The 26,490-nt window shown below is 41.0% G+C and overlaps 1 protein-coding gene across 2 annotated transcripts in view; it reads right to left on the minus strand.

The window, feature by feature from the left end:
- Positions 1-26,490, minus strand: part of LOC137655090 (serine-rich adhesin for platelets-like) — a 258,167-nt gene that overhangs the window by 29,580 nt on the left and 202,097 nt on the right. For both annotated transcript variants that reach the window (XM_068388991.1, XM_068388984.1), the window contains 2 exons: positions 25,624-25,754; positions 11,374-13,643 (listed from right to left, as the gene is read on the minus strand). In XM_068388991.1, coding sequence (XP_068245092.1) covers positions 11,374-13,643; positions 25,624-25,754 — 2,401 coding nt within the window. The remainder of the gene's footprint in view (positions 1-11,373; positions 13,644-25,623; positions 25,755-26,490) is intronic.

The following is a 26,490-nucleotide window of genomic DNA, read 5'->3' on the forward strand; positions in this document are numbered from 1 at the left end:
CGACTTCGACTATAAGGATTCAAAGTTTGTATATCCATAAGAACGAAAGGGAAACTTTCTAGAGATTACCTTTTCGTGCTTTGGACATCTGTACTATTCAAAGTTCTATTTAAAGGAATAGAATAAAACTCTGAGTTTCTTTTATTTCTAATAACTGAGGATAAAAGAAGACGCAGCTACATTTTTTCTATTTATTTTTATAAGCAAAATAAATTATAAATGTAGACATAAAGTAGAAATCTTATCTTGCATAGATAAACATCATGGTTATATATATATCTGACCTGTAAGGGAAGAATATACATATATGAATTCATTAATATAATGCCACTCAAATGAATGTGAAGCTAAACATGTCTAGTTTCACTCAGATGTTGGATATGCATCAACACTGTGTTCAAATGTTCACACGGCACTGGTGTTATTGGTTAGATTCTGCACCTATATAGAACAGTCTATTAATCACCGTAATGATTTCACTAGAAGGTATTAATACCTATTCACCCAATGCACTGTTGAGTCCCAAAACAGTCCATTGTTCATCGCAGCAATAGATGACAGGTTTCATGGCACTACCCGCCGCCACCACAAAGTATTTTATCTCATGTACTTGCTTCGCATAATGTTTATAGAAGACTCTGGATGATTTCCACCCCGTATATGAGCGGAGCCTCTCAAAGTCCATGTGTTGAAAGAAATTCAACGAAGAAGCAACTTTCCTTGGATCGTGACCTGCAGGTGTGCTGTCAGGATCTGCTCTGCGAATAAAGTAGGTGAGCTTCGCTCTCAGTTGTCTTAGGGATAGATTCGATCCTGAGGATTCGCCTCGGAAGAGCTGTCCCTCCTTGATGTCTGAAGTTCTTCGAAGAAAGACCTTGAGACACTCTACTGGGCATAGAGAGACATCTTCCTTTAGTGGACAGATTCTCCAAGGACAGCTCGTTCTTGGCAAGAAAGGCAGGATCAGGGAAGAGATTCAGTTCTCCAGTGTCTAGGAACTGAATATGACCTTTGTTTTTGGATAAGGCCACTATTTCACTAACTCTAGCCCCTGAGGCTATTGCAAACAGAAAGATAACTTTCTATGTTAGATCCTTTAGGGTGCAATCCTCATTATGAGTTCAGATTCGAAGCATAGTGCAAGACTTTGTCCAACAACCATGTGATGGGCTTTGGAGGGGTTGCTGGCTTGAGTCTAGCACATGCTTTTGCTATCTTATTGAAGATTTCGCTTGTGAGGTCCACCTCAAAGGCATATAGAAGAGGTCTAGTCAAAGCTGACTTACACGCATTTATCGTAGTGGAAGCCAGGCCCTATTCGTGTGGGTGGATGAAGAAAGAGACAGAAATCTATCGATATTTCTGTTGGGTTCCTTGTTTTCACAAAGGAAACCCATTTCTTCCAAGATGATTCGTATTGCCTCCTAGTTGAACTTAACTTGTACTCTGCAATGAAGTCAACTTTGTCCTTCGAGATCCCAAACTTTTTCTTTGCTGCTAGAGTGAGAAAATCATGAGATGTAGGTTGTTGGTTCTCAAGGATGAAGCGTAAACAGGTAAACAGTCGACTTCTGAACCAGTTGGGATAGAACTGGGTTGGGCTGAGGAAACAGCTTCAGTTTCAATTCTAGAACTAGAGGGAACCAATTGCTTTTGGGCCATTTGGGGGCCACTACTGCAGCTGTTCCTCTGAAGGATCTTAGCGGGAGATTGGTTGGTGGAAACAGGTAAATCCGATTCCATCTGTTCCAGTCGAGAGACATGGCGTCTATCGCTTCTGCTTGAAGGTCCATGTAAGGGGCTACGTAACGAGGTAGTTTCTTATTGTCGCTCGTCGCGAAGAGGTCGATCTGCAGTTCCGGGACTTTTTCCGAGATGAAGGAGAATGAGTCTGCGTCTAGGGACCATTCTGTCTCTATTGGCTTTCGCCTGGATAGAGCGTCCGCCGTCACATTGCAGAATCCTTGAAGGTGAACTGCTGATAAGTGCCACCCTCTCTTCCTTGCCAGGTAGAAGATGCCTAACATCCCGTGATTGATGTGAGGTGATCTCGAGCCTTGTCGATTTAGACATTTTACTATCACTTTGTTATCCAGGACCAGTCTGATGTGGACAGCTCTGCGAGGGGATAGTTTTTTTAACGTTAGGAAGACTGCCATGGCCTTCAAGATGTTGATGTGTAAGGTTTTGAACTGGTGCGACCAATTCCCTTGCACTTTTCTTTCGTGTGAATGGCCTCCCCATCCTTCCCGGGAGGAATCCGAGTGTATCACCACTGATGGTTGTGGTGGTTGCAGGGGAATTGTCTGTGCTAGGCTCTTGCCTGTTGACCACGGCCTTAGTAGCTTGCGCAATCGGGTCGGGGTCAACCTTAGATGATCTCTTCGAGCGTTTTATGCATATCTTCTCCAGACTCCTGACGCATCGTTTAGTCGTGCTTTTAGCACCGGGTCTGTCACTGCTGCAAACTGGAGAGAGCCCAATACTCTTTCCTGTTGGCGTCTTGATATCTTCTTGTATCGGATTAGTCTCTTGACAGATCCCGCTATCTCTCTCCTCTTCTTTAATGGAATGGAGAGGTGGTGTGACTGTAAGTTCAATTGGATTCCTAACCATTGGAACTTCTGAGCTAGAGAAAGGCGAGACTTCTTGCGATTGATCTTAAAGTCCAGGTGCTCCAAGAACTGGATCACCTATCCGGTCGCTTGCAGACAAGTAGTCTTGAATGCTGCCTACACCAGCCAATCGTCTAGATATGCTACTATCTGAACTCCCTCGGAGCGTAGTTGCTGGACGATTATATCTGCTAGCTTTGTGAATATCCTTGGGGCTATGTTTAGTCCAAAGGGCATGTCTCTGAAGAAAAATTTTGTCTTCTGTAGCCTGAATCCTAGGTAGAAGGAGAGGGGGCGACTGACTGGTAGGTGCCAGTAAGCATCTGTCAGGTCTATTGAGACTGTTGAGACTGTGTACGCCCCTTTCAGTAACAGGGTCTACATGTGTTGCCAGGTAAGCATCCAGAACTTGTTGTTCTCGATGAACTTGTTGAGTGGAGACAAGTCTAGAATGACTCTGAGTTTGTCTGAGTCTTTCTTGGGAACACAAAACAGCCTTCCCTGGAACTTGATGGACTTCACTTTCCTTATTACCTTCTTGTTCAAGAGTTCTGAGGTATATTCTTCCAACAAGGGGGAGGAGTGTTGGAAGAATTCTGGAAAAGCTGGTGGAATTTTGTTCCATTTCCACAGGAGTCCATTCGTGATTAGGCTGTGGGCCCAGGGATCGAAGGTCCAACACTACCAAAAGTGAAAGAGTCTGCCCCCTACCTGGAACCTTTCATTGCTTAAGGGTTCCTGAGGACTTGTTTCCGTGACCGCGTCTTCCTCTGCCCCTTGGGGGGTTTCCGGAGGAACCTCTTTTTGGGACTTTACCTTTGTAGGGGCGAAAGGTGGTCGTGTGCCTCTCAAAGCCTGGGTTAAAGACAGGTGACTGGGCTACCAGCTGCTGTGGGACCATCTGGAAGGTGGTTTGTGGCTGGGATACCATTTGAGACACTGTGGCCATGGTCATGGCGGGAAGTTGTGCAGGTCTACGTGGTCTTCTTACCTTTTTGTTCTTAGGCTGGGGACCTCCGTCTGAGGAAGATTTCCTCTTTGAAGACAAGTCCCACTTTTGGAGAAGGTTCCTGTTCTCCGTGGCAGCTTTGGCAATGACTTCTTGGACCACTTCCAGTGGGAAAAGGTCTTTGCCCCAGATACATGATGAAATCAGTTTTCTGGGTTCGTGTTTCACCGTTTCTGCGGCGAACACATGCTCTCTACAGGTCCTCCTTGACCTGACAAAAGCATACAAGTTCTTCACAAGGGTACCCATGTGAGACTTGGCTAAGACCATATACATGTCTGGGGCGTTATTTAGGCCTGCACTCATTTCCAAGCAGTCCTGATGAGACAGGGAGGCGGCAAGTCTTTCTTTCATCTCCTGTTCCCTTCTGAAGAGATGATCTGGCAACTTTGGAAGGTTCTCATTGAACTGTTGCCCTGCTATCTCCAGATCCAACTTCGAGACGAAGAAGGTTAGATGTACCTCTTTCCACTTCTCCTCGCAGGTAGGCATAGCTAGAGATAATGGTTTACATTCCTCTAGGATGGGGCAGGGTTTGCCCTCTTCGACTGCTTTAATGACGCAGTCGACGGCTTTCTCCGAAAAGGGGAAAGCTCTGGAGGAAGGAGCAACAAAGGTTGGATGCCTCTTGCTCAATGCTGAGACTTTGGAGTTGGTATATCCGGCTCCTTTCAGGGTCTTGGTAAGGATGGTCTGTGCCTTGTCATGTTCGAAGACAATGACTTTCTTCGGTACCGTCTCCTCGCGGGATGCAGGTTCGTCTTGCAGTCTCACGTAACAATCTGGGTAAGCTGAAAAGCTGGGCCAAAATTCAAGATCTTCTAGTGGCTTGGCCCCAACTTCTCGGAGATGTATAGCTTCCCCTTCATCATGGGCATGTGCTCCATATACCTCCAGGGGTTTGTTTTGGAGTAGTGAGGGAGGTCAGATACTTTAAGGGGTTTAGTGGAGCCCCTGGAAGTTCCAGGGCACTTCCCTTCTAGTACCTCTCTCTTCGTCTGCTTGATGTCTTGCTTCATCTCCTCTTGTTCCTTCCGGAACACTGCCAACATCTGCTGGATTGACGATAGAAGCGCCTCGCTCTTGTCGACCTGTGTTGTTGGTTGGGGAGTTGGGGCTGAAGAGGTTGACGGCATAGGTTGACATGCCGTCACGGTGAACTGGGGGTCCTCAGTCACCGTCGAAACGGATCCTTCTTGCTCCATTAGTGGTTGAACCACGTTTTCTTCAGGGCCTTCTTGTAGTAGGTTCTGTTCGGTGTCGGTAGACACCTCCAACTTCCGTTCTTGGTGGATGTCCATGCCTTCAAGTGCCTTGTTGATGTCCGCGTCTATCTTCAGTTCAATGAAGGGAGGCTGGACCTGTTCCTGGGGCACTACCACACTGGACTGAGCCTTAGGGAACAGAAGGCACCTAAGAGATTCGTTGGGCAGGTAAGGTCCCGGAGAGTTCTTTTAGAACCCTCTTACCCACCTACGAAGGGCTTCCCTTGCTGTATCCCTAGCCTCTGTGGAGGCAGGGATGTCTTCTCCAAAGCCGTTGGTCAGCAAGGTCGAGCAGTTGGAGCAATTCTTCGGGTCCCAGTACCTCAGGGATCCAGATACAATACAGCAGGGGGCATGAGACCTGCACATCGTATGCCCACAAAAGTCCTTACTCCTGTAGTCGCAGAACACAACTGCACACGTTACCATTGGCTCCTCCTGTAAAGGAAAAGGTTTCAATGAGTATACAGTTATTTTTATCATTGATATAAATGCATACATTTAATAGTAATACTTACTATTATATCTAATAGCTTAGGATAGTAAGCTAGAAAGGAAATAGGAAAGACACATATCTGTGATTCCGCTCCCAGGCAATCACTGAGACCTCCGTCAATATTAGTATTTAAATTCCCTATAAGGGAGAATACAGGGTGGAACAACTCCCGTACGTAGAGCCGGAGTTAGTAAATATTAATATTAACTTCTCCACCTGTAGTATACTAATAATGATTGGTGTTTTATATGTGTCCCGAAGATCAAAGGATTCATCTGGGTGTTGAGGGATTACTCAACCTCAACATGTTATGCGGTCCCAACAATAGACTGTGATAGGATACACAGAGTATGTTAGAAATACTTGTACATACTACTGTATTGTTGTATACTGTAGTTTTACAAGTATACTACAGGGGTTAGGCTAACTGATAGAGAGAGAGAAAGAATGGAAAGGAGGGTTTCCTATTATTATGGTTTAGCACAATAACTGGAAATGTAGGAGGACTATCCTGCCGCCTACTCTCTCCTTGCCAGAATGAGCGTTCAAATGTTAGGGGAGGAATCCATCTGATTCTAGCTTCCATCCATCCACAAAATTTTGCTGCCGGGTGTACTGCCGGTTGCAAGGTTTGTTGATGGCAGGCCAAGAGAGGACTGAAGAATCTCAAGAGTATTCTGGGTTTCCCATCAGCAGCCGTCCGGGTCGGCTCAGTCTTTCCCCCCAGGGCATTCACTTCCGGTGAAGGAAGGACATATGGAGGAAGTGACCGAGGCGGCAACCTAACCGCCGCTGGTAAGGTTTCGGCCGGCAACGCAGTCAACCCGGCAAGCCGGGATGACTGTCTGAATACCGGCGAAAGAATGTTGTGACGGCTGGGGCGACACTAGAGGACATAGGGTGGAGGGGGAAAGGGTCTTACAGTTCATAGGAGAGAAAGGCGGCGGCACCTGCCGCCTACTTTCGGCCATAAACTAAGGAAGCATGGCTTCTTGTGCCGATGACATATGGGCGGCAGAGGAACAAAGATTCCCCTGTCGGCGACATTGTCGGCTGCAAGACAGTACACCCTGAGCTACCATCTTATTTCAAAGCCGGGATACTCGGCAGCAAAGAAGACAGATGGTGTATAACTATCTAAGTCAAGCCGGAGTTTACTACTCAACGGAAAATAACGAAAGATAGAGGTTGCCGCCTGTAATGGCGGCGGCTCAGGGAGGGAGGAAGGGTTTAGCCTCTTTTCTCTAAAGGAGAATATATATCGAACCTTATCCATAAATTCTAGGGGATGTATGTCCGCATCCGAATTAATAAGGAACGATAGGGTGAGGTTAAACGTGGGGAATTACTTAACTAACGTATATATATACGAGTTAGGCTAGCCTAACTCCCGTGGGGACCGCGGCCAAGGTTGGTACCACCGGGTTCCCCGGCGTATACGAAAAGTAAAGTCACATATTGGAAGATTAATAAAATAATATCATATGCAATATCTTCACTAGTATAATTTGCCTACCTAGCTAAAATTTATAGCTAAATACCGGGAATGTCGCTCTACTGACTAAATAAAATGCATTTATAATGTGCGACAGCGGTCTTAAAATGGCCGCCTCCAGTGTTGGCTATGCTCAACCAAACACACTTAAATTATATGAATTTAACTGTGAGAAGGGAGCCTTAAAATTATACAGAGGAAAGATTAAATACTCAACTTTCCAGAGGATAAAGATGCTGGAGATTGCATAATTATATTCCAAAAATCCGTAACAAACACTACGAAAAGCTTGGGAGCGCACTTAGCTTAAATGTTACAGAACAAGGAATGATGGGCCGTAGTAGTATAGAGAGGAGGTCCACCGGGTACCTTAATAACGGCTCCCCTTTCGTTCGCCACTCTTCCCCCTCAAAGAGTTAAATCTATTCGGGGTGAAGATTGCTATGTGTCGTATCTAAAAATACGTCCCTTGATATTATGCGATATCCTTAAAGTTATATTAAGGATACTCGTGCCAGGAGTTAGAATTCGGTTAATTCTCTGGGAGTATCACTGTAGCAAATATCCTTTAGAAAGCTACCTAAAGGAACCTTCCATCAGGACAACATGGCCGAGCCCAAAATAGATGTTACATCTGTGTTTTTGCTCCGTATTCTAAGGTCAGTGCAGAAGAGGAGGCAATATTAGAAGCCTTATGAATCAGCTGGACTGAACTAGGGCATGTGACCAACTAATAAGCTTCGGGAGTGCCTAACCTGCTGAAGGCGCAGATAAAAGATCATAAGCTGTAAGAAATTGGTATCAGTATTGCACCTAAAGTGATACCGTTGATTACAGGCATCTCTCAATACTCTTTTCCCTTGCATGTTACTCTAATTATAAGACTTGTCCTTTAGTATAGGAATGTGATATCTGGTGTTCCTCGGGGTAGTGTTCTTGGCCCAATACTTTTCATACTATATACCTGTACACATGACATGTGGTTTGGTCTTGTTGCATATGCAGATGATGCTACTCTCTTTGCATAAATTCCATCTCCTGAATGTAGATCTGGGGTTGCTGAATCCCTTAACAGAGATCTAGCTAAAATTAGTGCATAGTGCAAATTATGGGGTATGAAGTTGAATTCTAACAAAACTCAAAGTATGATTGTAAGTAGGTTAAGGACTGTGGCTCCTCAACATCCGCATCTCAGCATTGATAATGTTTCTTTAACTTTGTACGACTCTTTTAAAATTTTAGGTGTGATTCTCGACAGCAAATTTACTTTTGAGAAACACATTAAGTCTGTGTCTTCTTCAATTGCACAAAAAATTGGCTTATTGAGAAAGTCTTTCAAGACTTTTGCTGATCAATCTATTCTGAAGAAGTGTTTTAATTATTTAATTTTACCTTGTTTCGAGTATTGTTTTCCTGTATGGTCTTCAGCTGCTGATAATCATCTTAATTTGTTAAACAGGAACTTACGGTCTATTAAATTTCTTATTGCTGATTTGGATATTAATCTCTTGCACGTCATTCAATTAGTTCATTATGCATGTTGCATAAGATTTGTTATAATTCTGACCATCCTTTACATTCAGATCTTCCTGGACAGTTCCATCCTGTTTGTAATACTAGGTATGCAGTTAATTCTAATAGTCAGACCTTCTCCATCATGAGGCTCAATACTGCACAGTACTCTAGAAGTTTTATTCCAGCTGTGACCAAGTTGTGGAGTGATCTTTCTAATTGGGCAGTTGAATCAGTAGAGCTTCAAAAGTTCAAACTCGCAGAAAATGTTACGTTGAACAGGCTAACATAAGTCTTTTTATAGCCGATATATGAATGATCTGTTTTAATGTTGCTAATGTTATTAAAATATTCTATAATAATTTTTCATTACTTCATATATCATTTATTTATTTCCTTATTTCCTTTCCTCACTGGGTTATTTTTTCCCTGCTGGAGCCCTTGGGCTTATAGCATCTTGCTTTTCCAACTAGGGTTGTAGTGTAGCTTGTAATAATAATAATAATAATAATAATAATAATAATAATAATAATAATAATAATAATAATAATAATAATAATAATAATAATAAGAGCTTTTTATCGAAACTTTCACACTGCCACATGAATCATTCCTCCCATTCCCACCTCACCATCTGACTCCACAGCACTCAGTGTTTCATATTATAAAGAAGAGTTTGTGATTTATTTGAAGTAACTTTATTCAATTACCATGTGTATGTGAAAGCTTTAAATAAATTATATAACCTAACTCTGGAAGTGACTTTCCATTTCTCGACTCAATATTTAGATAAGCATTATTTTCCTTTAATTGATCTAGTTGGATATCAAAGAACAGTGAAAGATAATTTAAGAACTGAGTGTGTGCCAAACATTTCGGTGGCATAGAGGTGGGACAGGTATTTTCTAATAGTTACCCAGTCATTAAAATGTGTTAAACCATGTTTTTAGAATCAGAAGAGTGAGATTAGTGATTCAGGTTGAAGAGGATTCATCACTATTTTGATAAGGAAGGATGAGGACATGAAGTAGTTCAAGGTGGGGATGAGGGCCTCACAGCAGTACAGGAAATAACAAGGCTGAGGTATATCAACCCAACTGGCAGATGGAGGATTACCACCTTTCACAGCAGATATTTCCATATTTGAAGACACACAACCACAGTTTGAGCAAGTCTTTGCTCAATTGACGCATTAAGAAGTTTGAAATGGCAAAGTTAGAAGTTTGTTGAACGATACAATGAAAATCATTGTGGCCAAACAAAGAATACAAGGTAAGGATAGACAGTACGTGTTCAATGATGCAGAGTTTCAGGCCATTAGAACATTGCCACAATTTACGAATTACTTAAAACAAAACTTCGGGCTTCCGCTTGAATGAATCTAACAGCAGTAGTAATCCCTTGCCACTTCAGACATACTTCATCACTAGACTACATCCAAAACAAAAGGAGTTCAAGGTCATTCTCCCTGTTCCAGATAGGGGAGGTACTGCTAGTTTGGGTATGAAATGTCCCATGCTTGAAATCATGCTACTACATCCAGGAAATCTTTCATTAAGAGGGACACTGCCAGATACCTGTTGAGATAATACTCCTACACAGTTATTGGGTATGTTGATTGGCCAGATCCCTCTCTGGTTATGACTCATTTTTCCTTTGCTTACACATACAACAAATAGTCTTGCTTATTCTTTACACATTCTTCTCTTTCCTCATACAACTGACAACTAAGGGTTAACTACTGCACAATTGTTCAGTGGCTCCTTTGTACTTGGTAAAAGTAGAAGTGACTCTATTTATGGTAAGCAGTGCTTCTAGGAGTAGGACACTCCAAAATAAAATCATTACCATTGTTCTTTAATCTTGTTTAGTGCTATAGCCTGTGTACCATGGTCTTCCACTGTCTTGGGTTAGAGTTCTCTTGCATGAAGGTATACTCACACACTATTCTATCTGTTTCCTTATTTCCTTTTCTCACTGGGCTCGTTACCTTGGAGTGCTTGGGCTTATAGCATTCTGCTTTTCCAACTAGGGTTGCAGCTTAACTAGTAATAATAATAATAATAATAATAATAATAATAATAATAATAATAATAATAATAATAATAATAATAATAATAGAAGACTCACAATAATAGAGAACTGATAAAAAAGAAAATGAATTCCATAATAATTCCTTTAACACACTATCCTTCCTGCCTGTTGGTGAATAAATTCTATTTGTTACCTTCCTTTGAATGGTAGCCTGAAAAGTCATAACAAAAACAACATAGAAATATGAACTAGTTTCTAAAACACTCCACCTTCTACATCCTGCTTTAACATTCCCAACCAAATCCTTTGACAATTAATACTATCAGTTATGGAGGTTTGAAGATCAAGAGAAGTATCACCTATATATACCATACCATCATACAGGGAAATAGGAAGGCCATGAACCAAACTAAACAATTCTATATTTTTAAGCAACTTTTTCATAAATAAAAAATGATAAAATAAATTTGACCTGACTTTACGTCGGTTTCTACATCGTACAATAATTTTTAAGTGCTGTACAGTAAATACTGTACTTCACATAAGAGCTTATTAATGTAGGTATCTCGTTTCTATAAAATAATAGCAGGTAATAAGTACTTTTTTGTGTGCAATTTATGTAAAGGAACATAAAATTCACTTAACAGAGCAAAAATTCGAACTACATCAAAAATTGACATAACGATGTAGGGCTGGAAATTACTATACTGTAGTTATAATTACAGTATCCTGAATGTCCAACTGTAAGTTATCGAAGATTTGTAACTAAAGTGAGCTGGACTGACACCTAACACCTATTATACACTGTCTACCTTGTGAGAAATTTTCCCTGGGAAGCATTTTATGAGGATTGAAATGGATGTATACATTATGGGTTTGTTTGGAAAATTGAATTTGATCATGTTTTAATAAAAATATCTTGAAATGACATGAGAACAAGCACTTACCTGTAGGGATATACTTTTTTTTTTGTCTGCAAGTATTCTTGATCTTCCTTGGTATGTAGACACAACTTTACTTCTAGGTATATCCCTGTTGATATTTTCCTTGTTATTAATATTAACTTCAAAAGAAATAGGTGTTTTCTCACTATGTGCCCGAGCATTAATTAGGTCTCTTTGTTTTCTCTTCATGTTCAGTTTCATGCCTCTGTCAACATCATTATTTCCATTATGAAAGTCTGCATCATGGATAATTTCAACACTGTTTTCATCAGAAATAAACTGACTGCTATATGTTACCACCACACAATTCTTGGTATTTTGAACTAGATCACCTTTATTACCACAAGTTGATGAATCAGATGAATGATTCACTTTAGTGCTATTTAAATAAACATAATTTTGAGGAATTTGATGTACAGTAGTTTGTTGAATTTCTTGGTACAAATGTACAGCACCTGTGAGCTGATCTTGACTTCCTCTACTGCTTCTGGTTCCATGGTCAATATCTCTTTCTGGAATTTGCATACTGCTGCAAATTTCCTGAAGATTGGAGGACTGATCATCTTTTTGTTTATGTTTTTGTGCCAATGTTAAGGACTTATCACTTTCAACATCAATTATAGCAGAACTGGAATTACTGATTTCAGGTATAACTTTTTCTAGCTTCTTAATCTTTGATTCTGATGTTTTAATACTGGCTGAAACATTTTCACCTACACTCAAATCATGATTAGACATATCATTTTGTGGCACATATTCTGATTCTCTACATTCTTCTAAGTTGTAATCAGCATTAGCATCAGAATCTCTCATTATTCCTTGTCTTGCAGAAGTCTCATCTTTGGAAATCTTAGAAACTCTTCCTGAGCTATGAACAGAATACAGAGCATTTTGCTCCATTACATTTTGTTCAATACTTCTTGTAGTTGTTATTTGGGATAAATCTCTCACTGATCTACAGGTTACTTCTGCTACATGTTTTAAATAAGTAGGCTGAAAAGGTGATATATTTCTACTATCCTGCTGAATATCTTTGGCTTCTGAATTCTTGGAAAATTTTGTTTCAGTCTTGTCACCATATTTAGAACTATTTTCTTTTGCCCTTCTCTCTTCATACAGCTGCGTTTCCTCTTTTTCTTGATCATCAAAACTACTTCCAGTAGGAATATTTCTATCAATAAGGCCTGATATTGCCACTGACTCCGAACCGCTTAGGTCATGTGAATCACCACTACCCATTAGGTGGGGTTCTTGAACAATTGGATTGACTTTTTTTGATTTTTCTAAACCAATTGTGATACAAGAATCTCGTTGTTCCTTTTTCTTCCAGTTAGAAGAAGAGTTATAGCAAGGGGAGTTATCTTGACATTTGGTGTCTTTATCATCTAGGCATAATAATGAATTTCCTGTCTGTATTGCAACGCTATGTGAATCAAGAAATGAATTTGTTCTAAGGCAATCAGTACTCGGAAACATTTGTCCAAAATCCAACTGTGATGCCCGAGATGAACTAGCTTTAGACAAAGCATTACCCTTATTAGAAGATAAACTAATTATACTGCTCTGTTTGTAGCTGTTTCTGGTGCTGTATGCTGTAACAACGGCACTACTGGTAGGTTGTTGCTTTGTATCGCCAGTTTCCCTTCCATCGCCTCGTCTGGATATTTGGCTATCAGTAATACTTTGACTGGAAATCTCTTCTTCAGATGCTAGCTTAGTTTTGGCAACTTTGTGAACCCTTTCTTTCTTCTTTGTAGATCCTTTACAACTCTGTACATTGTCAGGAGTACTGCATTTGCTTGAAATGTTACTATCTAAGGTTCCTTTTCTGCTGGCAACTAATGACCTTACTGGATCTTCCTCCCCACGCGGCTCTTCACGATGCATTCGCTGCACATCATAATGATGTGCCCTCCTTCTCCCTGAAATTTTTTGTTTCTCATTCTTCCGCATTACATGACGTGATTTCTCTTCAGCTAGAGCTAACATTTTCACTTCCTTTTCAATTTGCTTAAGTGTTGAAGTTCTTGAGCTCACAATGTCTGAACTTCTATGGCTTATGCTGATCCTAGGTGAGGACACAAGAGAAGACTGTTGCACGGGTCCAACTGCTCCATCTTCAGATCTTGTTGATATGAATGGAATATCCTGACTGTCAGCATGAGCATTGCTCCTTGATAAGATTCCCTTTCTGCGCCAGCGAGGGATGTGAATTTTTCTACGAGTTCCATCATCACTGACATCACTGGATGCTATACTACTGGAGGCTGTTCCTGGAATAAATGCATACATATCATAAATGGAGAATATTTCCAATATCAGACATAAAAAATGAATGGAATATACTATCACAGAAGTATAAAGTAATGATTCAGTCTATGCAGTAACAGAATTTTAAAGACAAAATCTATTATTTCTATATTTACCTGATGTTCATTTCCTGGTTTCTCTCTTTGCATGCAAAAATACCTTCCCCTCTAGGAACCATTGAGCCTATCTGGCAGTTGATAGTAACCCTCTAGTCGATGATGCTCTATAGTTCCCTTGCCTTTCAGTTATCATAGTTGAAACAAGATTATTAGTCTCTTGATATCACTGATCAGTGGGAAGGAGAGGGGGCATGTACATGAACATCAAGTGAGTGTAGATATAATATATTACATCATTAAAATGCTGTTTATTTCTATGAAACCTCCCCGATACTGCCGACTCCTACACTCTGATGAAGGTGAGTTTGAGAAGGAAAGAAATGGGAAAGTGACAATCTAGACGAATAGATTTATCAATTTCCCGAGTATCATTTTAAAGGGAACCAATCTTAACCTCAAGTTAACTCACAATCAGTCTAGTTTCCAGATTGGATTCCAAACCAATTCCCACTGTACACATTTTAAAATTAAATTATTATATAACACTCAAACCCTTGAACTTCCTGATTGAGAAAAATTAAATATAACTTGAACTAAGTTGAATCGAATACATTATCAGTAAATTTGTATTTACAACATATCTTTCACAGCTATCACAGTATGTAATGACCAGTAATTTATAATAAAACCTGGTTTCATTTACATAAAACCTTGCAAAAAATTACTAGGTACACCACTGAGTCCTTGACAAAATCTTCCCACCCCACAAAAATTTTTTTTCTTGAATAATAAGATGTAACTTTGCTACCAGTCAGGAAGACTGAGCCTTTATGTCCTTCCTCTGACTTGAATCTAATTTGCAGTCACTAAACCCTTAGCTAGCAACAACCACTGTTGATTTTTCTTTTATTTAAATCTGATTTATTCGATTTAAATTAAGATAACTTGTAATAATATCACTTTCTATAGTATAAGGATAATAATGACAACAGTAATAAAGGAAATGATTGCTAATTATAGGATTTATATAAGACTTATCATCATTTATTTCATTAACTTCATGACTGGAAATGGTATATATTTGTCAACTCTACTGCATAAGCCTACAGTTACCGAGATTGCTTCATCCAGCTGAAATTTGTTCAGGCCTGTTTTCCACACAGTCCCCGTAAGTAGTGACTAATTCAGTGTTTCAGTTACTATTGAGAAATCAAAAGTCAAGGATATTGACCGTTCAAGTCAATCTTAGTAGTCAAAAATATTATCCAGTTTTGCAAAATTTTGACATATTACCTTCACTAGTAAAGGTTCCAGAGCCAAATTCAGAGGCTGCCATATGGAGCAGCAAGGGCTGTGGCAAGATTAAAATCCCACGGAGATAGGTATCAAAACTGTGCCCAAGACCATGTCAGCTACTAAATGGGGGCAGGCTCATGCAGGTTTTGAGGGGGCCACTGACACTCTCTCACCAGTGCATCAACTTATGACTGCTCTAGCATCATCATTTGGAGTAGAACATGTATTCTCCTCTTTTGAAATAGTACATTCAAAATTGAGGAATTGCCATGGTACAGAGAAGAGAGCAAAATGTTATTTTCATTAGTAAAATAAATTTTTGAATATACTTACCCGATGATCATATAGCTGTCAGCTCTGCTGCCCGACAGAAAAACCTACGGGCGGAATACGCCAGCGATCGCTATACAGGTGGGGGTGTACATCAACAGCGCCATCTGTCAAGTAGGTACTCAAGTACTCGATGTCAACATAGAACCAATTTTCTCCTCTGTCCACTGGGTCTCTATTGGGGAGGAAGGGTGGGTCCTTTAATTTATGATCATCGGGTAAGTATATTCAAAAATTTATTTTACTAATGAAAATAACATTTTTCAATATTAAACTTACCCGATGATCATATAGCTGATTCACACCCAGGGGGGTGGGTAGAGACCAGCATTACATGTTGACATTATTATGAGCTAAGTATTCCGTATTTCATTTTAGCAGTTATTCGAAATAACAAGCATAAAATAAATAAGTATCTGGTAAGGAAGTCGACTTGAACAATTACTCTGCCTTTTTAAGTACGTCTTCCTTACTGAGCCTCGCGATCCTCATAGGATGCTGAGCGACTCCTAGGAGCTGAAGTATGAAGGGTTGCAACCCATACTAAAGGTCCTCATCAAAACCTCTAATCTAGGCGCTTCTCAAGAAATGACTTTGACCACCCGCCAAATCAAGTAGGATGCGAAAGGCTTCTTAGCCTTCCGGACAACCTAAAAATATTAATAAAACATTTCAAGAGAAAGATTAAAAAGGTTATGGAATTAGGGAATTGTAGTGGTAGAGCCCTCACCACTACTGCACTCGTTGCTACGAATGGTCCCAGAGTGTAGCAGTTCTCGTAAAGAGACTGGACATTCTTAAGATAAAAGACGCGAACACTGATTTGCTTTTCCAATAGGTTGCGTCGAATATACTTTGCAGAGATCTATTTTGTTTAAAGGCCACGGAAGTTGCGACAGCTCTAACTTCGTGTGTCCTTACCTTCAGCCAAGCTTGGTCTTCCTCATTCAGATGGGAATGAGCTTCTCGTATTAACAGTCTGATAAAATAGGATAAAGAATTCTCTGACATAGGCAAAGATGGATTCTTAACTGAACACCATAAAGCTTCAGACGGGCCTCGTAAAGGTTTTTAAAATAGAACTTAAGAGCTCTTACAGGACATAATACTCTTTCTAGTTCATTTCCAACCATACGATAAGTTTGGAATATCGAACGATATTGGTCAAGGCCGAGAAGGCAACTCGTGTTTGGCTAGAAAACCAAGTTGTAGAACATGTAGCCGTTTCGGATGAGAATCCGATGTTCTTGCTGAAGGCATGAATCTCACTGACTCTTTTAGCTGTGGTTAAGCATATCAGGAAAAGAGTCTTAAAAGTGAGATCTTTCAGGGAGGCTGATTGAAGCGGTTCGAACCTGTCTGACATAAGGAATCTTAGAACCACGTCTAAATTCCAACCAGGTGTAACCAAACGACGCTCCTTCGTGGTCTCAAAAGACTTAAGGAGGTCTTGTAGATCTTTATTGTTGGAAAGATCTAAGCCTCTGTGACGGAAGACTGATGCCAACATGCTTCTGTAACCCTTGATAGTGGGAGCTGAAAGAGATCGTTCTTTCCTCAGATATAAGAGAAAGTCAGCTATTGAGTTACAGAGGTACTGGTCGAGGATACGGATACTGACTTGCACCAGTTTTGGAAGATTTCCCACTTCGATTGGTAGATTCTAAGGGTGGATGTTCTCCTTGCTCTAGCAAACGCTCTGGTTGCCTCCTTCGAAAAACCTCTAGCTCTCGAGAGTCTTTCGATAGTCTGAAGGCAGTCAGACGAAGAGCGTGGAGGCCTTGGAGTACCTTCTTTACGCGTGGCTGACGTAGCAGGTCCACCCTTAGGGGAAGTGTTCTGGGAACGTCTACTAGCCATCGAAGTACCTCGGTGAGTTATTCTCTCGCGGGCCAGAGGGAAGCAACTAGCGTCAACTTTGTCCCTTCGTGAGAGGCGAACTTCTGCAGTACCTTGTTGACAATCTTGAACGGAGGGAATGCATATAGATCTAGATGTGACCAATCTAGTAGAAAGGCATCTATATGAACTACTGCTGGGTCCGGGATAGGTGAGCAAACTATTGGGAGCCTCTTGGTCATCGAGGTTGCGAAGAGATCTATGGTTGGCTGGCCCCAGGTGGCCCAAAGTCTCTTGCATACATCCTTGTGGAGGGTCCAATCTGTTGGAATTATTTGTCCCTTCCTACTGAGACAATCTGCTATGACATTCAAGTTGCCTTGGATGAACCTCATTACTAGTGAAAAGTCTAGACCTGTTGACCAGGTGAGGAGGTCTCTTGCGAACTCGTACCATGTCAGAGAGTAGGTCCCTCCTTGCTTGGAGATGTACGTCAAAGCAGGGTGTTGTCCGTGTTCACCTCCACCACTTTGCCTTGAAGGAGAGACCTGAAGCTTTTCCAGGTCAGACGTACTGCCAGTAGCTTCTTGCAGTTGAAATGCATTGTCCTTTGACTCGAGTTCCATAATCCCGAGCATTCCCTACCGCCTAATGTCGCACCCCAGCCTACGTCCGATGCGTCCGAGAAGAGAACGTGGTTGGGAGTCTGAACAGTCAGGGGAAGACCCTTTCAAAGGTTGACAAAGTCCTTTCACCAAGTCAGACCAGACTTTATCTTTCCGGAAACCGGGATCGAGACCGCTTCTAGCGTCTTGTCCTTTTCCAGTGAAAAGCTAGATGATACAGAAGAGGACGGAGGTGTAGTCTTCCAAGTGACACAAATTGAACCACGGATGACAGTGTCCTAACCAGACTCATCCACAGCCTGACAGGGCAGCGTTCCTTCTTCAGCATCTTCTGGATGGATAGCAGGGCTGGGGGTTGATCGTCTTGTTCAGCAACGTCCTCATCAGAGGGTTCCTCATCCGAAACTGATGAGGAAACGGCAACGGAGTGGGCAACGTCTGACTCGCTGAATCCGGTCGCACTGGTGGATGCGTGACGGAGCCGGACACAATATCATGGTACTGCTGCACAGTCTGTGAACTGTCAACCATGGGGACGCGAGGAAGTACAGCGTCAACCCGAAACTGTCTAGACTGTCTGGGTTGTGCAGTCAACCCCCTACCGGGTGCTGAGGTTGCCGCACTGCGTCACAACAAGTCACCTCTGCTGGTTGTTGAACGTCTTCCTAGTGACACACTGAACGTCCACAACCACCTCCGAGAGTCGCTTAACGTCAACGTGCGACTGGCAACCCACACTGGGTCGCATCGGTGGAGGAACCACCTCAACTGGCGGACGCGAGTAGGATACCTCAGCGTCAACAGGGCGCACAACCAACCGGTAGGAAGGTTGTTGGCCAGAAGGTTCTTCTCCGTAAAAAATCCTCTATCAAGGACACAAGCTTGGACTGCATGTCTTGCAGCAAAGCCCATAAGGGTCTACGGGAGCAGGTGTGGCAACAGACGGGGTTAGCGACTGAAGCGGAACCATTTACCATCTCTGGAAGCCTTGTTATGCTTTAATTAAAGTCCATAGGAGGCTAAGCAGCTTAAGGCTCCTCTCCAAATGACAGAGTCCTCAAAGGAATATCAGTAGGAGGGAGAACAGCACTTTCTCATCTACAGGAACCATGTCCGAGAAAAGCTAGGTTATCTCAGTGAGGGTCTCACTGGTGCATAAGCAGCAGACCAGAAGGCAACGTTATGTAACTGCTTGACAGTCTATGAACTGTCAACAACTGAACTGTCAACCACAACAGGTGCGTGAGGACATACAGCACTGGTGCATTAGCAGCAGACCAGAAGGCAACGTTATGTAACTGCCTGACAGTCTGTGAACTGTCAAAAAACTGAACTGTCAACCACAACAGGTGCGTGAGGACATACAGCACTGGTGCATTAGTAGCAGACCAGAAGGCAACGTCATGTAACTGCTTGACAGTCTGTGAGCTGGCAACAACCAAAGCTGTGTGGGGAAGCCTCAACTCCTGACTGACTAGTCTGCTGCGGGCGAGTGGCGGTAACCACAGTGGGTTGCGGAGGCTGACACACCGTGTCAAAACACGGCAGCTTGTGGTAGCTCACGCACGGCAACGGAGTGCTCCGTGTGTCTGTGGGAGTCAGCATGCGTCTGGCAGGGTCGACTGCGCATGGGTGGAGGAGCTCTCACAACAAGAGTGTGAGAGCAGGCAGCCGCAGCGTCTGCTGGGCGCACAACCGTGGCAGGTTGTAGGCAAACGGGTGCATCGTCAACCTTCTCCGCAGTCGGAGTGTGGGAGCAGGCAACAACCAAAGCGGAGTGGTGGTGCGTGGTGGGGACTGCCGTGGGTTGCGGAAACTAACGCATCGCGTCAAAACACGGCAGCTTGACTCCACCTTCCCACTGCTGATGCGGTAGCTCACGCATGTCAACGGAGGGTGCCGCACGTCGGCTAACGTCAACATGCGTCTGGCAGGGTCGACTGCGCATCGGTGGTGGAGCTCTCCGCAGCCGGAGTGTGGGAGCAGGCAGCCTCAGCGTGAGCTGGGCGCACAACCGTGGCAGGTTGTAGGCTAACGGGAGCAGTGTCAACCTTCTCCGCACGAAACTCCTGCATAACCGCAGCTAACTGAGTCTGCATAGACTGCAGTAAAGACCACTTAGGGTCTACAAAAGCTGCAACAGACGGAGCTACTGTCCGTTGTGACTGAGGGTCTAAAACAGCTGGTGCGGCAACAGACGGAGTTACTGCCTGTTGCGGTACCACCTTGCCTCTCTTGGGAGGTGTGCAGTCGTCGGATGACTGCAGCGAGTCCGAACTGACCCAGTGGCTACACCTGGGCCGTTGGACTAGCGCGGAAGGGACCGACTTGCACTTAAAAAGCTGCGAGATGTGGTCCATGGTTTCTTACGAGAAACCTCTTCCGCAGACGAGGAATAAATGGGCTCTCTCGTCTTTGTGTGGGTGGGGCGATCTTGGGTAGATACGCCCGAAACCACGGAGGGAAAAACGTCTGTTCGTTGATCAAGGCCTGTGGAACCCATAAGTCGTTCGACATTACTTCTCCCCTGGGCTTGGGAGCTTGTAAGAGGTCCGGACTAGGTGAACGACTGGCACGAACAGATGAACCCTCGGACGCAACACTGTAACACTTTGCGCATATCACTTTATCACTTTGATTTTCTGTTTTGCACTTATTTCACTGAAATCGAAACTTTAACTGATTTCTACCTGAAACACGCAATCCTATCCTTCAAAAGGTAGTAATTGCGAAAACAGTCGTACAATGCAACAGAAAACATATATAAAGATAAAGAATTCAGTGGCTGGGAAAGAGACTAAACACTAGATCAAATAAACTACGTTTACAATCTCTCACCGCACATAGCCTGGGAACAAGAATAAAACCCTAGAAACGTTTTACCTTCTTCCCCTACAGCGACTAGGGAGGAGAGTAAAAAACGAGAACAACGTTACCAGCTTGAACGAAACGTTTATTCTCCTCTCTCTCCCTCCGTCTCTATCTCTCTCTCTCTTTCTCTCTTGATTTCGCACCTGAGAGAAGAGCCCAATTATATATCGTTAAAACATGTTATTTGCTAAAGGAAAAAACTGAAAGGTTTTCCAAATAAAAAGTTCCTTTAATTTAGAATTTAAACCATTTAAGCTAAGAAAGAATGAACGAAACGCCAGAATCGGTTTACTCTTACTGCAAAGTGAAACCGTGATACACTCTCTCTCTATCGTAACGATAGAGCGCATGTTGAACGTCCTGAACGTCAACAACTGCGTAGACTAAAAACTAAACGTTAGTTCATCTTTGAAAACAGAACGAGACTATCAAAGAAATTCTTTCATAAAACATTAAAATTTAAAAAGTATTAAATTCTTTAAAGGTTAAATAAGATATAACGGGCTCAATGTTAATTAACTTCGGTTCCAAGTTAGGACCGCCTACTATCAGGAAAGGTCGCATATAAACAAACAAAAATTTATTGTTATATGTTTATAATAAATGGAAAGTTAATCGAAGAGGCCTATAAAGGCGGAGAGATATAAAATATATAGATCTATAACGTGTTAAGCAAAATTACCAAAAACCTAAACACACTTCCGTCTAAGGGAAGGGTCGGCCATTTAAAAGTGAAAGAGAGTCCATACTCTCTTCGTCACCATAATTAAATCTATCCAAAACGAGTTCAAGTTTTGAAATGAAGATAAAACCCCTGCATAGCGAAAGCTCAAAACTGGAATAGTGTACTTCACCAAATCGTTGTGAAAACAAATCCAGTTAGTAACAGCGTATTTAGTAGGTCTTGCCAGTGGCACGACAGAGAGAAAATTGGTTCTATGTTGACATCGAGTACTTGAGTACCTACTTGACAGATGGCGCTGTTGATGTACACCCCCACCTGTATAGCGATCGCTGGCGTATTCCGCCCGTAGGTTTTTCTGTCGGGCAGCAGAGCTGACAGCTATATGATCATCGGGTAAGTTTAATATTGAAAAACTTGTTTTTCTTTTCAATTCCAAAATAAACACAATTCTAGCAATGAGGATGATCCATCATTGAGAGTATGTTGCATCTAACCAGTTAAATACAGAAGAAACAATGTTATTATTTTGTAATCTATGTCACCAAGATTAATCACATGATGAGAATGTTGCCTCAGAACATATGTTAGATTCAGTTAAACTCAGAAGAAATTTAGTTAAAAAGGAAAAAAATTCTATTTCCATGTTGACTACCCTGCATCACATATGATGTAATTATGATATATTGACAAAATAAATTAGTATGCATAAAGATGCTGGCTTAATTTTATATTTTCCTTACTTTTAATTTCTATATCATGACAGCATTGTCTAAATTGTAGATTTAAAAAAAAAAATGTTTAAATCAATAAGCATAAATTCATAAACCAATTAAAAAATTCTACTCTAACATTCCCTTCTTGTTAACATACAACTTTAAAGCTCTCAGTGAGAAAGTAAACCTTCTCTGATGTATCACAGCCCTTCCTTCTGCATGTAGGGGATGTGGAAAATTTAACTTAGTATAAAAATTATCAGTTCCAAAAAATATCCAAAAATCACATTACAGGAAAAGACCTGCAATATCATTATCATTATAAGGAGTGGAGATTATCCAGCCCTACGAGTCAAGCTTGAATTTTATAGAGATGCCTGACTAAATTCAAAAGGAAATAATACAATATATAGTAATAAATCTTAGATAAAAAATAAATTAGAAATAAAAATCTATGCATAGAAGTTTAAATTTGATTTATTAAATTTTTCTTTCTTTACACTTAGGTGATGGTTAGTATCAATAGACATGTATACAGTGCAGTCTTTGCCATTATGTCACGGCAGATAATATAACCTTTTTGGTGTACTGTATATGGCAACAACATGAAGTAATCTACCAATTGGCAACCCCATATTCTAGATCTTGTTCAGACAAAAATTGTAAGTACCTGTACCAGAATTATCCTTTTACCACGTTCTGCAATAGATCTGGCGTTTAAGGAGAGTCTAGAGTGGTTTTTCCTGATTGGCTCGGCTGTGCTATTTGACACTTTTTACATAAATCTAGCACGGAATATGGCGCTTTTCAAGCTGATTTTATATATATCATAGACTGATTGCCTTTCATAGTCTTTCACCTTACTGTATCAAAACAATTTTCACTTTATCATTACCATATTATTGGAGACCGTTCCTTCTCTCTTTTTCCTAAATTATGCTATAGAGATATAGGTTAATGTACTTTTTGTTGCCTTTCTAAAATTGGTCAGATTTCCAAGTTGGGTCTAGTGGTTATAGTAATGAATTCAGTAAGGATTCTTAATATTAACTGTGCCTTACAGATTATGGATCCTCTTTCAAAGCCTCAAAATCTTTATTTGATTCAGATTCTTCTGCTAACTTCCTAGGACCAAGCCAGAAGTGTAAACCCAGAAGCTTCAGTAAACAGCAAACTTGATAAGGAGCATAAAGTGCTAAACAGTCTACAAGGCCATGATCTACACTTGGTAAATGAAGACACAGTAATGGCAAAAATCATGTCCATAAGATACAGTCAGTGGATCTATCACTGCTTTAGCCATAAACAGATACAATGTCTAACACACACTTGCATTCATGCTTCATTTCATTATAAGTATAAAGCCAGTATAAAAAAATTAAAGCAAAATGTATAAAATAAAGATTAAACAGCTTAGGATAGCAAGCAACAGTAAAAACCATACTCGTTGCAGCCAGACAAAGGTGGAGTTTTTGACAAGGACCCTGCTAACAGTCATCCCCCTGTAGCTACTACCTTGCAGACAATTTCAATGGCCCCACAAGCTCCTACTTTAACATGAAAGGGTTGTATATGCTTAGGAACAAACTGAAGCTACCTTTATAAAGCACTTGATGCACATTACCCAATCCCATATCCGCAAGAGTCGTTCTTAGTTAAGGGTATCCTGAGGTCCATGCCCATATAAGGGAAACACCTGAAGCAGTAACATGTCTTATAAGTTTAATGAAAGGTTAGAGGTGCTAAATTTTCAAACACGGAGATCATTGAGCTTGCCCTCAGAAGGAAAAAGATCACTTTTTGAAGAACTTGCTCATCCTATTGGTACATAGTGTAGAATATCCATAACTAACATGTAGAAAGGATAGTGGTTGAAGTTTGTCTCTTGGTGAGATCAATGGGGTACTCCTACAACTGAGGTCTCCAATCTCAAATAGCAGACTTCTCCCTCCTCTAGAGCACTATTAAAATAACCAATCAATCAATCCAGAGGCTAAAGCTTTCTTCCATCATAGTAATCAAACAATACAAATCTCCTACTGTCCAAATCCTGATAGACAAGGGCCTAGACATTAGCAATAACAGAGAATTTTCAGACCTGATGGGGCACTTTGGCTAGACCTGTCTATAGTAAGTAAGCAAGCCTCCCAGCTGGAACCTTTCTCAGTCTAGACAATAGAAGGAGCCTCTCAGTGAAGTATTTATCAATGACCTCATAAGCAAGTCAGTGTTCTTGCTGGCATAACCACCCTCTAAGAAAGTAAAAGAGTATTGCTCCCTATCAGATGCCTTTACTCATATTGAGGGCTGAACTTCAGTGGGTCTACAATATTCATTACATAGGATATTGTCGCTAAAACTCAGATAATCAGTTCCTGGGACAACACAACTCTCCCATTTGCTACCTTGGCCCTACCAGCAGCAGAAACAGTGAACTTATTACTGTGTCCCACCTAGACAAGTACCTACAAACTGAAGTTTAATTATTCTTTACCTCTAGAACCTTCAGAAAGCCAGAGGTAAACCTATCTGCCACAGGGAAGTGATTATCAAGACATAAGCAGGTCCTTCAGCCAGAATCTAGCAGTATTGAGGGTCACTACAGGAATAAAACCCAGGCAATATCATTATTAGGGGCCATTAAACATTTCCGAGCAAGTGTGTGGAGGCAACAGCTCAGCTTTTCCAAGTTTTCCCTAAGGGACCTAAAACAAATACCTGGTCATCTCCTAGAGCCCAGTGGTTATTGTGGGCCAAGTTGCGCAAGGGGCAAGGTGACACACACCCAAAGCAGCACCTCTCCTAAATCTATACTTCATTTTTATGGCATCTCCAAGATTTCAAGGGTATAACCTCCTCTGCAAAGGGTACTATACTGATTTTCCCAACATTTCATAGATACCATCTCTTGCTTTACAATCTGCTGCTCTAGGAATGTAAACCAGTTAAAACATCCCCAGAAGACATAAAATGCTCCAAATTATGTATACTTATGGTATTAGGACTTGTCCTTCCAGAGTAACATTGCTTCCGAACGGCCAACCTCAGAGGCTACACAGGTAACTTCTGATCATCGGGTTAAATTGAACATGAGAAGATTTTGATACAAAACATTTTACAATTTACAATCCCATTAATCATTACGAAACACTTTTCCCATTCATGTACTTCTGAAATCCGTGAATGGAGCATTAACCAGAAACCAGGTCAAGTTGGGGGGGATTCATCTTGACTTTTTAAGATATGACTGGATGTTGTTCCATGAGGTTTAAAGCAATTTATGATTAATGGCTTTGTATATTGAAAAATATATTTCTATATAGTAAAAACATGGCTTTAATACATTTCTTACATACAGTACATGGACATACTGTAGACTATAGAATAAAGCCCAAGTGATATGAAAGCATTTTCAAAACCTAAACAAGCTCACTTTGTGACTTTTATGAAATGGTTATCACAAAAACAAACATCTGAATGAAATACTGATTGAGACAGTTAAAAATATTAAAGAAAAGACATACCTGACTGACCAAGAATATCCCTTGCCTGAGTTTTGTTTGAATCAGATTCTGTATGAGAGCGTCCTTCAGTTACATATCTTTGAAAGCTCTTCTCTGATCCAATACTGTCACCAAATTGTCCCACTAAGGCTCTGTATAAAGATAGGAAAAAATTGACTATGAAACAAGATGTACAAGAGAAGGGACTTGGTGAAAATGTAAATTTCCTGTTTAAAGGGGAAAGTAGTAGCTTAATGCATATCTTATTAGGTTCTAATGTATTATAGCATAAAAAAGTGTCTTAGATACCCTTTATTTTGGACAATATTTTCCGCATCCTTGCATACAGCCCCTGGTCTCATATGGTGAAGGAAATAAAATTCTTTATTTTTCTGTCAAATATTGTCATCGAGATAATTTATTCATTTTCTACAAACTTACTCTACTTATTTCTTTCTGTTTTTAACAAACTCTCAAGACAACCTGAAAGACATGTCATACTGTATATATTTAGTGTTATATCTCTCTCTGACATAAGTATGCTTTTGGACTCAAATGAAAAATTGTAAAAAAAAATTTAATTTTTGGAAAAATTTTGGTACACTATACTTTTTTATTTATCCACCCATGGTAGTTTTCTATGATTTTCTGTGATAGGCAACAAAATCATCAGGCTCACTCATTCCCTATGCAAACGTTTACCCATATTATTATTTGCATCACCAAGAGTTTCATTTTACATTTACATTGATGGTTGGCAAGTGCAACAAGAAAAAAAATGATCAAGCAATTGTTTTTAGTCACTATCATTGTAAGTGAAGCATCAAAAATTGTTTTTCCTAGATAGATGATAGTCTCAAATTCATTAAATAATGCATCTAAATATTT

This window comes from Palaemon carinicauda, chromosome 1 (genome assembly GCF_036898095.1).
Source record: "Palaemon carinicauda isolate YSFRI2023 chromosome 1, ASM3689809v2, whole genome shotgun sequence".
NCBI classification, from domain to species: domain Eukaryota; kingdom Metazoa; phylum Arthropoda; class Malacostraca; order Decapoda; family Palaemonidae; genus Palaemon; species Palaemon carinicauda.